General features: G+C 38.2%; 2 protein-coding genes across 2 annotated transcripts in view; one reads left to right on the top strand and one right to left on the bottom strand.

The window, feature by feature from the left end:
• Nucleotides 1-2,498: 2,498 nt before the first annotated feature.
• On the bottom strand, nucleotides 2,499-6,139 carry LOC143298692 (anaphase-promoting complex subunit 15-like). Its single transcript, XM_076611584.1, has 4 exons — nucleotides 5,949-6,139; nucleotides 5,201-5,257; nucleotides 3,533-3,662; nucleotides 2,499-2,674 (listed from the first exon to the last, which is right to left on the bottom strand). Exons 1-4 carry the CDS (start codon nucleotides 6,069-6,071, stop codon nucleotides 2,670-2,672), a joined length of 315 nt encoding a protein of 104 aa, XP_076467699.1. The 5' UTR covers nucleotides 6,072-6,139; the 3' UTR covers nucleotides 2,499-2,669.
• An 18-nt stretch (nucleotides 6,140-6,157) lies between these two features.
• LOC143298691 (rab proteins geranylgeranyltransferase component A 2-like) overlaps nucleotides 6,158-14,252 on the top strand; it is a 33,030-nt gene continuing 24,935 nt past the window's right edge. The window contains exons 1-6 of the mRNA XM_076611582.1: nucleotides 6,158-6,377; nucleotides 6,853-6,919; nucleotides 8,399-8,471; nucleotides 10,162-10,292; nucleotides 11,796-12,240; nucleotides 13,731-13,847. Of these exons, the coding sequence (XP_076467697.1) occupies nucleotides 6,329-6,377; nucleotides 6,853-6,919; nucleotides 8,399-8,471; nucleotides 10,162-10,292; nucleotides 11,796-12,240; nucleotides 13,731-13,847 (882 nt within the window). The 5' untranslated portion in view covers nucleotides 6,158-6,328. The remainder of the gene's footprint in view (nucleotides 6,378-6,852; nucleotides 6,920-8,398; nucleotides 8,472-10,161; nucleotides 10,293-11,795; nucleotides 12,241-13,730; nucleotides 13,848-14,252) is intronic.

Here is a 14,252-nt window from a genome sequence, read left to right as displayed (position 1 = left end):
TCATCCGGATGTCGTTCACGCCCCATGTTTTTACCCAGAAGACACACACACACACACACACACACACACACACACACACACCGCCGGAACGAAAGGTAAGGACACATGTAGGAAACAATGTAATGTCCCGCTGTGACCAGATTGTGCTCCCAGATCTGTTCGTTGCCTTCAATGTATAACCCTTTTTTACAACATTCCCACGCCATAAACGCGGTGTCATCCTGTGTGCTCTGTCCACCAAAGAAAGGTGACAACTCAAATTCAGTCGCAGTAAAGGTTTCTGTTAAACAAACAAAATCATGTTAATCTATGTATTCATAAAATTCCTTGTTATCTAATTTCGACAGAAGACCATTCACATTGAAATTTAGAGATTTAACTCACTCAGTATGGCCAGTCCTCTCTTCTCCTCTACACAGACCCCTCGGATGTCCAGTGGGTGTCTCAATGACCCAACCTTTAGCTTCCGTCGTCAGAATTGTGGTATTTTTTGTCAACATTCACCCCTTCAGTATAAGAGCGTTCCGCTTGCAATATTTTGATGGTGGTAATTGGGGTGAAACGCTGTTAACGTCTTCTCTTTCGCCGTTCGTATGGAGAGAGTTAACTTCATGATTATTGCTCAGACTCACTTTGACATTGGTTGTTACATTACATCTGCACACAGCGTTGCGCTTTCCATTTGAAGCATCATCAAGTTGAACTGTGGCCTGGCCTGTGTCCTTTTTCTGAACTGCAGCACCAGTGTGTGCTGTGTTCCGACCTCTGTCTCTATGGGTGTCCCTTCACCCGTTCAGCAGGATGTCCTCGTCTAAACGAGTCCACAATGCTGCTCTGACCGTTTCCACGTGGTTGACAGGTAGTCTTTCTGGCCCTCAGTCTGCGAGCTGAGGGGGTTGAGTGTTGGCTGGCCCTGGCTTTCCACGTGCACAACTTGGTGAGATGATATAGGCACTGGAAGTACGCTGTTGAAAGTTAGTCTGTTTGTCGGTTCTGTATTACGTGTTTCTTTTTGCATGTCTGATAGCTTGTGTCCGTCATTTTTTGTCATTTGTCTGTCTTCTGACTGCATGTCTTTGTCATCTGCATGATCTGATTCTGTCTCAGTGTCACTACTGAAAACGTTATGCTCAGAATGATGAGTGCCCTCGTCACTTTCGATGTCATTGCTCCCACCGGTTCGTATTGTTCCATGAACAACACCTTGTGGTTGCTGTTCAACGCCACTGGAGGAGGACTCCTCCTCCATGTCCGCTGGGTCCTACTTATGCACACAGAGATAGAGAGAGAGAGAGACTGAGACAGAGAGAAAGAGAGAGACTGAGACAGAGACAGACAGCGAGACAGAGAGAGAGAGAGATGACTCATAACATCCTATACACGGGGGTGGGGGGCGGGGGTAGTGGGAGAGTAGTGGGGTAGTGAGGATATTGAAAGTAAAATTAAACCTTCTGAAATCACTATTAGAAAGGTATGGGTAGTGCATGACCCACACGAGCTTTCGAGGGGTGACCACGTTTTTTCCTCTTTAAAAAGCATGGGTCACACACGACCCACAAAAGCGTCCGTGTGTAGTTAAAACGCCACCTTTAATTACTTATTAACTAATAAATGAATTTAAAAAAAAATTTTGGCAAATGTTGGCCTTTTAGGTGCAGGAAGCATTTCTGAAATTTCCTAGAAAAATATTAAGAATTGGTTGAGATATTTGCGTTTTCGTACCCTTCGGGGTCGTGTACGACCCACGATAGCCAGCAAAGGTTAAGAGAGGTGGGGTGGGTGTGAGAGTAGTACTGGTTCTGGCGGTGGAAACTGAATGAATGCAACTCATTCTTTGTCAGTAGTGTGTGCGCATGTGTGTGTGTGTGAACGAGGTGGGGGTGTGGGGTGTGCAGAAGGTGGAAGAGGTTGGTATGACAATTCAGTATGAATACTACATGAAATATTACCATGCATAAGTTCACACGAATGAAACGTTTATTGCACACACGCAGACACACAATTGGATGACTTACAAATTTAAAATGTTTATTATGTACATTTCTACTATAAGTCCTTAGATTGGGCTCAGTTCAATTTATCCTTGTTGTATGCATGCGTTTGTGTGCGCTCACGAGTGTGTGTGTATGCGTGTGTGTGTGTGTGTACATGTGATTGAATGTGTGTGCATGTATGAGTGTGTGTGTGCGTGTGTGTGCGTGCACATATGTGCATCCAAACAAAATTAATGAGAGCGTGTCCGATTCCAGTTTCTATTCCCGACTGTGTGTGTATGTGTGTGTGTGTGTGTGTCTGTGCATGTGCATGTGCGTCTGTGTATCAGTATGTGTGTTGTGTGTGTTCGTGCGTGCGTGTGTATGTGAGTGTGTGTATGTGTGTGTGTGCATGCACATGTGTATGCGTGCATATATACGTGCGCACATATGCACCAACAGCATACTTGATTCCGTTTTCTTTTCCCTCCTGCCCAAACAGAAACGAACCCCAACAAGAAAAAGTTCACCATGTTCACAACTAGTTTATTGCATATCATTATTAAATTGACACAAAACAGAATTCAAGCTACCGATGATGGGACTAGGTTCCTCAACACACCAGTGTGGAGAAGTGGACTCCTATGGCGGTCGCTGTCAGATCATCCTCAGCACAATACCGTTCAGTCCAGCTGATCAATCTGAAACGGGACATCTATAAGTTCCAGTTTTCAGCTTCAAGGAGGCGTCAAAGTGTGTGACACTGATTAAAACACGCTACACCACATCTGCTTTAATAAAAAACAAAAACATTAAATAAGTGAGTAGACATTTGACTATGCATAAAGCCAGTGCTCTGCTATTAGTACAAAGAGCCTTCAGAGTCAATCCTAGGTTTGTACAAAATATTAGCATAACAATTTTTTAATGATGTGTTTCATTTTTGGCATAAAGTATTAACTTGAAATGAAACCAAGTAATTAAACGAAATCAACAAATAATTTGATATATAAACACAATGAAATGATTATGGGTGGGGGGGGGGGGGGGGCAGAGTAAGATGGAAGCAACACCACTGCACTGAGGCATGGGAGAAAGAAACAAGAAAGGAAACAGAAAAGAAAGAAAGAAAAAAAGAAATTGAAATATTAGATACATAGTAAATGTGAAACACAAGAAAATCTACCAGTACAACTGCAAAATGCTGCATTGCTTACCAGTCTTCATCTGAACATAATTCTGAAGAATACTTTACAGTCATCTGGTCAATCACCTGACATCAACATCTGCATTAACCGCTTGACTGCTCAACCTTGGTGAAGTGAGATCTGCGTAGAATGAGTCTAAGTTCAATGCATTACTTGTTTATGTACTTCTCAATGGTGTTATGGATTCTGCTGAACAAAAGCAATAGAATCCCAAGAGAAAACAGTTCAAATACAGAACAGTGGCAGACATCCAGACCTGTAAGCTTGTCTTTATGAGCGTATTTGTCAGCACAATCATGGAATTAAACATACAGAAAACCTGAGAGTGAGACTGAGGGAAAACGGACTTACAATTGCTGGCATCGTCTGCAGAGTCTCTGTCGTCCATCATGTCTGTGTCTAGCTCATCATCGTTCGTGTCGCTTTCTTCATCCTCCTCACCTTCGTCGTCTTCGTCCTCATCGTCCTCTTCATCCATTTGCTGCCAGGACAGAACAGTTGCCAGTAGCATTATGTGATTTTGAGTTCTTACTTTTTTGCCCACTGTTTTTGTTTAAATTTTGAATTAAATGCAAAACTGACGCTTTTCAGCAAAAGGGGTTAAAGGCTTGACGAGTGCCTACAATCTGTATACAAGTATAGTGTGACAGATGGGGGGGGGGGGAATTTCAAAAAAAGATCAAGCCTTTCTAATTTTACAGCTGTAATTAATAATGAATTTTAATGAAAAATACAATTAAGTGGAGAAAAGAATTTGTAATAATCATTCTATTATACAACAATTAACCTGATATGTTTAATGAGTTACTGGAAGCAAAAACCAGAGAACTGATCTTGTTACTTAACATCTATTCTGAGCTGTCAAAAGAAAAACAAATCATAAAAAAAACATACAAATAAGTCATTTATACAGGGACTGTGCGTATGAGTGCATACCTAGGTCAGGGACAGGTCGTGGAAACAAAACTTTTTTTTTTTTAGAATGATTCAATCATTCATCACATCACCACATTCAAAACACAACTGACCCACAGATATAAAATATAAAAGCATAAACCATTATTAAACTTTCAACAAACTAAAATCTTTGCCAACTGATAGTAGTATCACAGAAATCTACTCAAAGAAAATCCATGACTCCGTTTAATTTTGCTTTCTTTTGGATCCTTGTTTCATATATCATAAGCAATAAACTTCAACAAACATTATTTTATAAATACATATTGTTGACCTTCCATCTCTCTCTCCCTCTCTCTCTCCATATATATATATATATATATATATATATATATATATATATATATATATATATAACACGTCAACATTTATCATGAAAAACGAAGAAGAAGAAATAAAGAATCATTTACACAAAGTGACAATTATGCACATTAAAAAACTCATTTTTCAATAACATTTTTTCTAGAATAAGGTTGTTCTTTCTTAACAAAAGCAAACAAACCAAATTCTATAACAACAACAATAAATAATTTACAAAATTCACATCCAATAATCTTTGACACACACACACACACACACACACACGTGTATATCATATATCAACGAAGTGCAGGAAATGTGTGCAATCATCATAATATTTGTAGCCAAATGAGAACATTCTTCAGCATTTTTTTTAGAAGGATTATTTCCACCATTTGGTGGAACTGATAAAGGAACACTGATAAAATACAGTTGAGTTGGTGTTGATAAATTAGCTTTTTACAGTTTACACAGATAAGCCTTACTTTTAATATGGGTGACTTCCACACTCTCACCCTCTCTCTCGCACATAACACAAATTGTTTTCATGAGAATAATCATCATACCAATGATGTACACTTACATTCAAGCACTACAATATACTTAATACAGCATGTTGATTCTTAAAATAAATTGGCCTGTTTCCACAAACTATCTGTAGTAATTCCAGTTACCAATATCATTTTAGTTTAAGGAATTTTTCACACACACACACACTCTCTCTCTCTCTCTCAAACATTTATTTTCTGTTATGCATCATACCTCCAGGGTTTTCCCAATGGGAACAACATGAGGATCCTTGGAACCAATGCTCTGTAACTGCAACAGACACATATGATATTGACCAATATATTACACCAGTGAGTAAATAACTAACTTATCAAATAAAATATTCATCTGCTCGTAGTATCAATAACAAGTAGCCATGCATGCTCTGTAACTGCAACAGACACAGCGAGTGTGATATTTATCAATATACGACATCAGTGAGATGATAAGTTAGTTATTCCCGGTGTTATCTACCCTGCAGCTGCCAACGCTACAGAAACGTAGAAGTGATCTACGCCTAACTTTTCTGTACAAGGTGGTTGTGGGGTTAGTACCGGCCATACCGCCTACTGGTTTCCTGCCTGCACACAAAGAAGGACGTCGCATCAAACCTCGCGACTTTAAAGAATACAACGCAACAAGTGCCATCTCCAAACACATGAGGAACAATTCAAGATCCTTTGTAGTAGGCAGATCTCAGACTGAGCAGTTCAGAAACTCCTTCTTTATTGGCACTGTTCGTGACTGGAACCATCTGGACGAGGCAACGGCGACAGCATCTGTCGAGAGCTTCAAAGCACGGCTCTCAGGACACCAGTAATGCTAGGCTGCGCACTCCCCCCCACCGTTGCGTTTATGTCATAAGTGGCTATAGCAACGTATTCTACAGATACAGATACAGTAATTAACTTTAATCATCTGCTCATAGTAAATATATTACTGACAAGTAGTCATGTATTACCCATGCATTGTATTCCGCTTCTTGTTGCGTTTGCTGTTCGTTGTCATCACATGGCTTATCGACGGCAAACCACAAGCGGTCGACAGCATTTGGCATGAGAGATGGAAACAGGGGATTTGCCATTGTTGTTGATAGACAATGCTTTCTCTTTCGAATCAACCAGTCTCATAATTTGCGATGGAAGGGAAATCACTCTTATATTTTGCGTCGAAAGGGAAATTACTTTGCGGGCTGATTTGTTGGAGAGACAGGGACTGGATTGACAAATTGTAAACTGGTCTTTTAAATCGTCATCCTCTCAGTTACGTTACAGAAAGGGCAAGTCAATTAAAGTGTAGTGAGTTCGAGACTTGATATTCTTTGAAGAAAAGGCTTCTACGATGGCCTCGGATCTTCCAGAAGAATTTGATGTTATTGTCTTGGGCACAGGTAATTCATCATCACGTGATGTTGTGTGTGCAGTATTTGTAAACATTATGGAAAGTGAACAGCGAACATCGTTTCTTATACAGGTTTATGTTTATATTATGCCCCCCTCGTTGGTAATTACAGACATTTTAATATGCTGAACAGCATTTGCTTTTACTTGGTTATCGTCAACTACTCGGCCTACTGCCAGTACTTACCAGACTGCAAACAGCACCAGCGGATGAAACGGTTTTTTTTCAAGAAGCAGTACTTAACTGTTAACTGGTCTTGAGATTGATTGAGATTAAATTTTTGAAGCATTTATCAATAACCAGCATTATGAAATAGCTGTCATGACTTTGTATTTAAGATGTTAAGACTTACTGAAATAGAGAGAGAAAGAGAGAGAGTCTGTTCTAGAAGTTATTGTCAGATGAATGGTTGCATTGTTTGTACTGTGTAGTCATGCATATGATTTTTGTTCCTAACCGTGCAGGTTTACCAGAAACACTTCTTGCAGCTGCATTCTCAAGAATTGGATTGTCAGTTTTACACCTTGACAGGTTGGTTGTCTCCTGAGTGTGTGTAATGTGTGTGTGTGTGTGTGTGTGTGTGTGTGTGTGAACTGTAAAGGTATGCATACAATGTGTTCATGTTTGATTTTTATTTGTGAGCGCAAACACACGTGTGTGTGTGTGTGTGTGTGTGTGTGTGAACTGTAAAGGTATACATACAATGTGTGTATGTTTGATTTTTATTTGTGAAGATGCACGCATGCTGTGTGTGTGTGTGTGTGTGTGTGTGTGTGTGTGCATTCTATGCGCATCACTACATGCTTGTGTTTATGGAATCTAAAATAAAATAAATATATATATATATATATATATACATAAGTATTTATCATAATCGTAATGTATACATGTGTAAGGAGAGAGAGATATACCTATAGACACAAGAGAGACCAGACAAAATTCTTTATTTCAACGATAATAGATAAGCTCTGGTGTGCTTTTTTTTACATCCAGTTCCTGACAGAGAGAGAATAAATTAATAACTTGAATAAATTTTATTTTCTGAAGGTAATACAGTAAGCAATTTTTTTTTTTTCATGCAGCCCTCGAAGGGGAAACAGTGACATAAACAAAGGGGGAATCATTATATCAGTACAGCATGCATATTATAGTCATGGATACATGAATGGTAATTTGACATTTACTACACTAAATAAAGGAGAATAAGAAGAGAGAGATATAAGGGGAAAGATAGAGAAAGAGACAGAGAGAGTACAAAAAGAATGAAAATTAACATAGGTCAAGATAATGATCAATCAATGAATAAAATTAAATGGAAAAAAAAAAGAACACCAAAAGATGAGACGAAAATAAGCATGCACATATTACAAAAGCAGTAATAGAAATAATGCCATTTTAATAGTTCTGGGAGCGAGCAAAAAAATAAAAAATAAAAAAAAAGAGAGAGAGAGAATTTGAACTGAATAAATTTCATTATCTGAGGGTAGTAGAGTATGCAAAATAATGCTTTTTTTCATTCAGTCCTCGAAGGGAAAACAGTAACATAAACAAAGGGGGGAATCATTATATCAGTACAGCATGTATATATACATGCTGTACTGATATAATGATTCCCCCCTTTGTTTATGGAATAAACAGACACATCACTCCATCATGGAAACACGAATGGTAATTTGACATTTACAACACTAAATAGAGGAGAATAAGAGGAGAGAGATATAAGAGGACAGAGAGAGAGAGAGAGAGAGAGCACAAAAAGTGAAAATTAACATAGGTCAACATAATGATTTATCAATGATAATTATATATATATATATATATATATATATATATATATATATATATATATATATATATATATATATATAAAGAGAGAAAGAGAGAGAGAGAAATTAGACTACATTTTCAGACTGACTCTACAGTGTAACTTAAGTAAACACACATTTTAAGGAAAAAACAATAAAAAAGAATATGGTTGTGATAATTAGTTACATACCTTGTTGTCCACAGGAATTCCTACTACAGTGGCAGCTGGGCTAACTTCAGTCTGCGATCCGTTTCCGACTGGATTAAAGAGCAGAAGGTACTGGGCTAAAAAAAAAAAAAAAAAAAAAAAATTAAAAAAAAGAAAAAGAAAAAAGAAGAGGAAAAATTGTTATTTGTTTTCGTTTCTTAGATCATTCTTTGAACAACCAAATGGGGTGAAAGCTCTTTGAAGAATTCTGCATGATTCCAATGTTTGTTTGACTCAAGCTTTGGTAATGATGGAGTGATGTCTCTGTGTTTCATTCAGTTGTTTTGTTGTTGTTTTTTTTCTTCTTTTTTTTTTAATTCTGTCAGTGCAATTTTAGAGACAAATTGGAAAAAAAAAAAAAAAAAAAAAAAAGAAAGAAAAAAAAAATCATATTAAAAACTAACCTGGCTGATTTTGGGACTGGATGATGATTCTATACCTTTGACCAGTTCTCACTTCCTGGTTCACAGTCAAGTTAACCCCTTGTCTATTGCTGACAAGTCTTCTCAGTGAAAGGCTGTCACCTCACTGAGATAAGATAAAGCGTTCAGGTCAGGATGTCGGTCACCACTCTTTATTTCGGCTTTTTCCTCCTTGGGCTGCATTACTTTGTTCAGCAAATTAAAATTTTTCACTTTAAGAGTACATGAATGGTACTGATTACGCTTTAAATACGTGCCACAACATCTCATTTCAGCAAGATTTAGCAGTCAAGGCGTTAAGAAAATGTTTAGGTTTATCACAGTTGCCTTTTATGTAACCTGGAGTAGTGTGTTTGGTGAATTAGGGAGAACAGTTTGAAGGTAATACACTGAAATGGAATAGAAGAGGGAGCAGTACAAATCATAATTGCTTTTATCTTTTATTTTGAATCATGAAATTACTTTTATCTTTTTTATATTATCAATCAGTTGTTTAATGTCTTTCAGAAGCACATATGTGCATTATTCATATTGATAAAAAGAAAGATACAAATCATTTTGAAAGTGAAATAGATATCTGAATAATTACTTGGGAAGTTTATATTGATTGTTTCTCTGGTGCTTCATGAGGGGCAGCGGCTGTGGTGAACACTGTATGATACTTGTGTTGTTGTTTTTTTTAATGTGTATGCTTCATTTTACTCAGCAATATTTTACAGAGTAGTTTGTGAAAAAAAAAAGAAGTAATACTGTGATAGCTGGATTTGTATGAGAGTTGGTGCTTGTGATTTTGTTAATGTATACAATAATTTATTTTATTTTATTTTTTTAAATGTGTACATGCAGTATTTCTGTGAAGGGCCATTTACTTTTATCTTTTTGATATTATCAATCAGTTGTTTAATGTCTTTCAGAAGCACATATGTGCATTATTCGTATTGATAAAAAGAAGGGTACAAATAATTTTGAAAGTGAAATAGATATCTGAATAATTACTTGGGAAGTTTATATTGATTGTTTCTCTGATGCTTCATGAGGGGCAGCGGCTGTGGTGAACACTGTACGATACTTGTGTTTGTTTGTTTTTATGTGTATGCTTCATTTTACTCAGCAATATTTTACAGAGTAGTTTGTGAAAAAAAACATGATACTGTGATAGCTGGATTTGTATGAGAGTTGGTGCTTGTGATTTTGTTAGTGTATACATTTTTTTTTTTTTTTTAAATGTGTACATGCAGTATTTCTGTGAAGGGCCATTCATTCTCTTAATTTATCTAACCCTGACAAGACAGTGTTTCTGGTTCTGAAACTGCTTATTGTTGGCTCTGGGTCTGCAGGAGGCCCGGTGCTATGTCAGTGGAGTGGATGAGGAAAAGTTGTCTACCCTGGTGAAGGAGGGCGAGAGGGCGCTGCAGCTTCCTGAGACGTTTCCTTTCGTGTTTGAACCAACGTCACAATACCATGTGGGGTCTGTTGACAGTGACAACATAGCAGCTACACACACACACACACACACACACACACACACACACACATATATACACACACATATATATATATATTTATTTTTTTTTTTTTTATACATTTTTTTAGTATAACTATCTGACTTAGCAGTTATGTAGAAGTGAAAACAAGCATGGAGAAGGATGAGTGAACAGCACCAACAGCAATGGATACAAGAACCCCAAGCAGGCTTGTCTTGTTTATTATCACAGTACAGTCTCAAATGGTTCAACATTTTTGTGCTGTGTCTCTCTCTCTCTCTGTCTTTGTCTCTTTCTCTCTTGGTCCCTGTCTCTCTCAGTTTCTGTCTCCATCTGCCTGTCTCTCTTTATGTCTTATGTTTGCACAACATTTTAATATGAGCAGTCTACCTATCATTGTATTTAAGAATGAAATTTGATACATTGAAGAAAATGATTGTTAACCTTTTAAGTGATCAGAGATTAACAGGTGCTGTAGCCTAGTAGTTAGACAACTTCGAGCATTGAACTTTTAAAGTCTTAGGTTCGGTTCCAGTATCAGTGCCTGGTGGTGATCTCCCATGTCAACAGACCCAGTGTCTTAATCCCCTTTATTTCAGATGCAGAAGATAAAAATGTGCACATTAAAGGTCCTGTATTCCATGTCAGTGTTTGGCGAATCATGGAAAACATGAACATACCCAACAAGTGCACACTTAAAGTGGTGAATGGCTGCCATACTGGTGGGATAAAAAAAAAAGAAAGAAAAAAAAAGGTCATACACATAAAATACTAAAAAACTTAGCTGTATGAAGAGCACTGGAACAGGAGTCATGATGGCTGCCGGAAAAAGAGGGCGCTAGCTAGCGGGACAAAGGGGAGGTTACCTACTTCCGGGAGGTTATCGGCCATAGTTGCTTTCGTTTTCTCCACATAGGCGGATAGTAGTTTGCACAGGATAGGAATGTCAGACCCCTGCCGGAGTCTGCACTAGTTGGGTCACGGTAAGTATGTTATTTAAACGTAATTTTAGATAGAAAATTTCCAGTCATACACATAAAAACCTTTCTCATAGATCAGTATAACTGAGCATGGGAGTTGCTGCCCATGGAGGCAGGAAGAGAAGAGGTGATGGGAAAGATCTTGTGCTTCTGTCAGTCACCTCTGTCTTGCAAGTCTGTTGTATAGATCTGTGTATGTGATATTATCATGACAAAGGCTGCCAAGGGATGATTATGTTTTGATTTACATACTTTCTTAACTTACTCAGTTTTAGTTGTTTTGTTGTTGTTGTTTTTTTTAGAAATAATGACAATTGTTATTGTATTATTATTTTTATTACAATTATTCTTATTATTCGTATCATTATTTTGTTTTTGCACATGTTGACTCAGGTGAGCAATGGACTTTTGTATCTATAGATCTGTGTAAAGACAGTAGATGAGTCTTGTAGGCACAGTCATTTGCTTCTACTCCTCCTCAATCCATTTGTGGCTATAATATTTCAGAAAACGTCCAGAGAAGGCAACGGAGACCACAGAACCTTCAGCATCACCATCCCCTGCAGCAAACACAGCCCTGAGCGATTCATCGTCCACCACAGAAAACGCCAGTCCTCGTGAAACTGCGGTCAGTGCAAAAACCGATGACGCTGATAAAAGAGAAACCACCGAGCAGAACAGCGTTCCACAGGCCAACAGCCAGGCTGGTGGTGACGATGATCAAGTGCTGTGTGGTTCAGCCAATGAAATGGCCAATAACACCGTCGTCCCAGGACAGTTCGACTCCGCCTCGGAGGAAGAGGAATCAAGATGTGCTCAGGGTGAAATGAGTTCAGAAACGAGCACAGTGGAAGGGTCCACAGAGAAAGCCGGCGAAAAGGAAAGACAGGAGTGGTTTGAGGATGACGTTGCGAAAGAGTGGCGGAAGTTCTGCTTTGATCTTGCTCCAAAGGTATGCAGCATGCTGGATCATTTGAGTGGGTTTTTTAATTTTTTTATTTGGGTGACATGATTTTTTTGTATTTCTATCAAGTGTTTCAGTTTTTTTGTGAAATGTGTGACCAGTATTAATTTTGAATAACGGTGACTGAACTTGAGAAATGTGGTTTTGATAAAAGAATAACTGGCATAGTAATGGTTTCATGCTTTGCAGTAAATATACACCATTTCGTGAAGAGAAAAAAAACAAACAAAACAACAACAGATAAATACACAGGCATACTACAAAAATGTATTTTGTAAAATGGTTTTTAGAATATGTATTATCATGCTGTTTTTAATCAGTATTACAAAAATACTGAATTCTGTTTTTGTTTTTTATATGACTTGATGATGCACTGAGTTTGAAAACAGTTTTCTCACAAAAGAATCACAGAAACATATAAATAACATATGAAATTAAAATTAAAACTTGGTAATAACCCCTGACTGCGGAACCTTGGTGAAATAAGATCAGTGTGGAACGAGTTTAAAAGCAGTCACCCCTTTTTGTATACTTCTCAGTGGTGTCTTTGATTCTGCTGAGCGAAAGTAATAAAACCCAAGAGGATGAAGTCCAAATGAAGAAAAGTAACTTGACATCTTGACCTGTAATCTTCTTCGTTTGTGGGCTGCAGCTCCCGCATTCACTCGTATGTATACGAGTGGGCTTTAACGTTTATGACCGTTTTTATCCTGCCATGTAGGCAGCCATACTCCATTTTCGGGGGTGACCTGTAATCTAAGTCTTATCTCAGTGAGGTGACATCCCCATACTGAAGAGCATCCTGGTTAGCAGCAGACAAGTGGTTAACTCACTCCGGACGAAGGGCCCAGATCGAGGCCATACTGTTTGCAACCATTTAAGATGAAGGAGCCTGATTAGGGCGTTTGATATTTTTTTGTTTTTTGGAGTGGCACCTAATTTACATTATGATGTTATGAATTAAGAATATCTGAACTGAACTTCCCATTCTCCACTGCACCCAATAAATGCAGAGTGTGTTGCTGTGCTTGCGAGCAGGAGAGTTATTTTCGCGGTGACTGGTTCACGTGAACAGTGCGTGTCAGCAACGGCGTCTGAGCCAGTTTCTTCTCATTCACAAGGCAGACAACAGATTTAGATGAAGGGGCTCTATCATGACTATATAATATTCTGAATTTAGTCTGTTTCAAACTCTGTGTTTTTTCCTGGATTTGTCATCAGTGTGTGCACATTTCGAACAAGAAATATGGATACTTTCATCATCTCACTGTATGATAGCATAGGAAGGGAGGAAGTTTGATATTTTGTCCCCAACCAACTCATTATGTTACTGATCAGTTTTAGAAGTTTTCAGTTAATGAATTCTAACATTTGTTTTTTTGGTGATTTTATTTCTTACCCACACAAACGGGTCATTTGTGGGGAAAGTCAGGGGAGCTGACTGGCAGTACTAAGGGAGTTAATGTGTCCCATTACAGTTGCTGTACTGCAGCGGTTCCATGGTGGAGCTGCTGATTGTGTCGGACGTTGCCAAGTACTGTGAGTTCCGCACCGTCAGCCGTGTCTTGACCATGCGCGACAACACGCTGGAGAAGGTCAGTGAAGCACGTCCTTCATCTTGTCATGAAAACACATGCAGTACTTGGTACACATGCATGTGTATGAATGTGTATTTGTGTGTGTTCATATGTTTGATCATTTGTGTGTGTGTGTGTGTGTGCATTTGTTTGTGCTTGTGTGTGTTTGTGTGTGCGTATGTGTGCGTATGTGTGGAGGGTAGCTGTTATGTACATTTATCTCCCTGGGGAGAGCAGCCTGAATTTCACACAGAGAAATCTGTTGTAACAAAAAGAAATAGAAATACAAATACAAATATATGGTTTAAATGCATGTATGCATTGTGTGTGTGTGTGTGTGTGTGTGTTTGTGTGTGTGTGTGTGTGTGATGACATTGATGTAACATGTTATAAATGTAAGCAAAAGTGTTTTATAAAGCACCA

Source organism: Babylonia areolata, chromosome 24, assembly GCF_041734735.1.
Source record: "Babylonia areolata isolate BAREFJ2019XMU chromosome 24, ASM4173473v1, whole genome shotgun sequence".
NCBI lineage: Eukaryota > Metazoa > Mollusca > Gastropoda > Neogastropoda > Buccinidae > Babylonia > Babylonia areolata.
The sequence above is the reverse complement of the archived record's forward strand: the minus strand, read 5'-3'. Positions and strand labels throughout refer to the sequence as shown.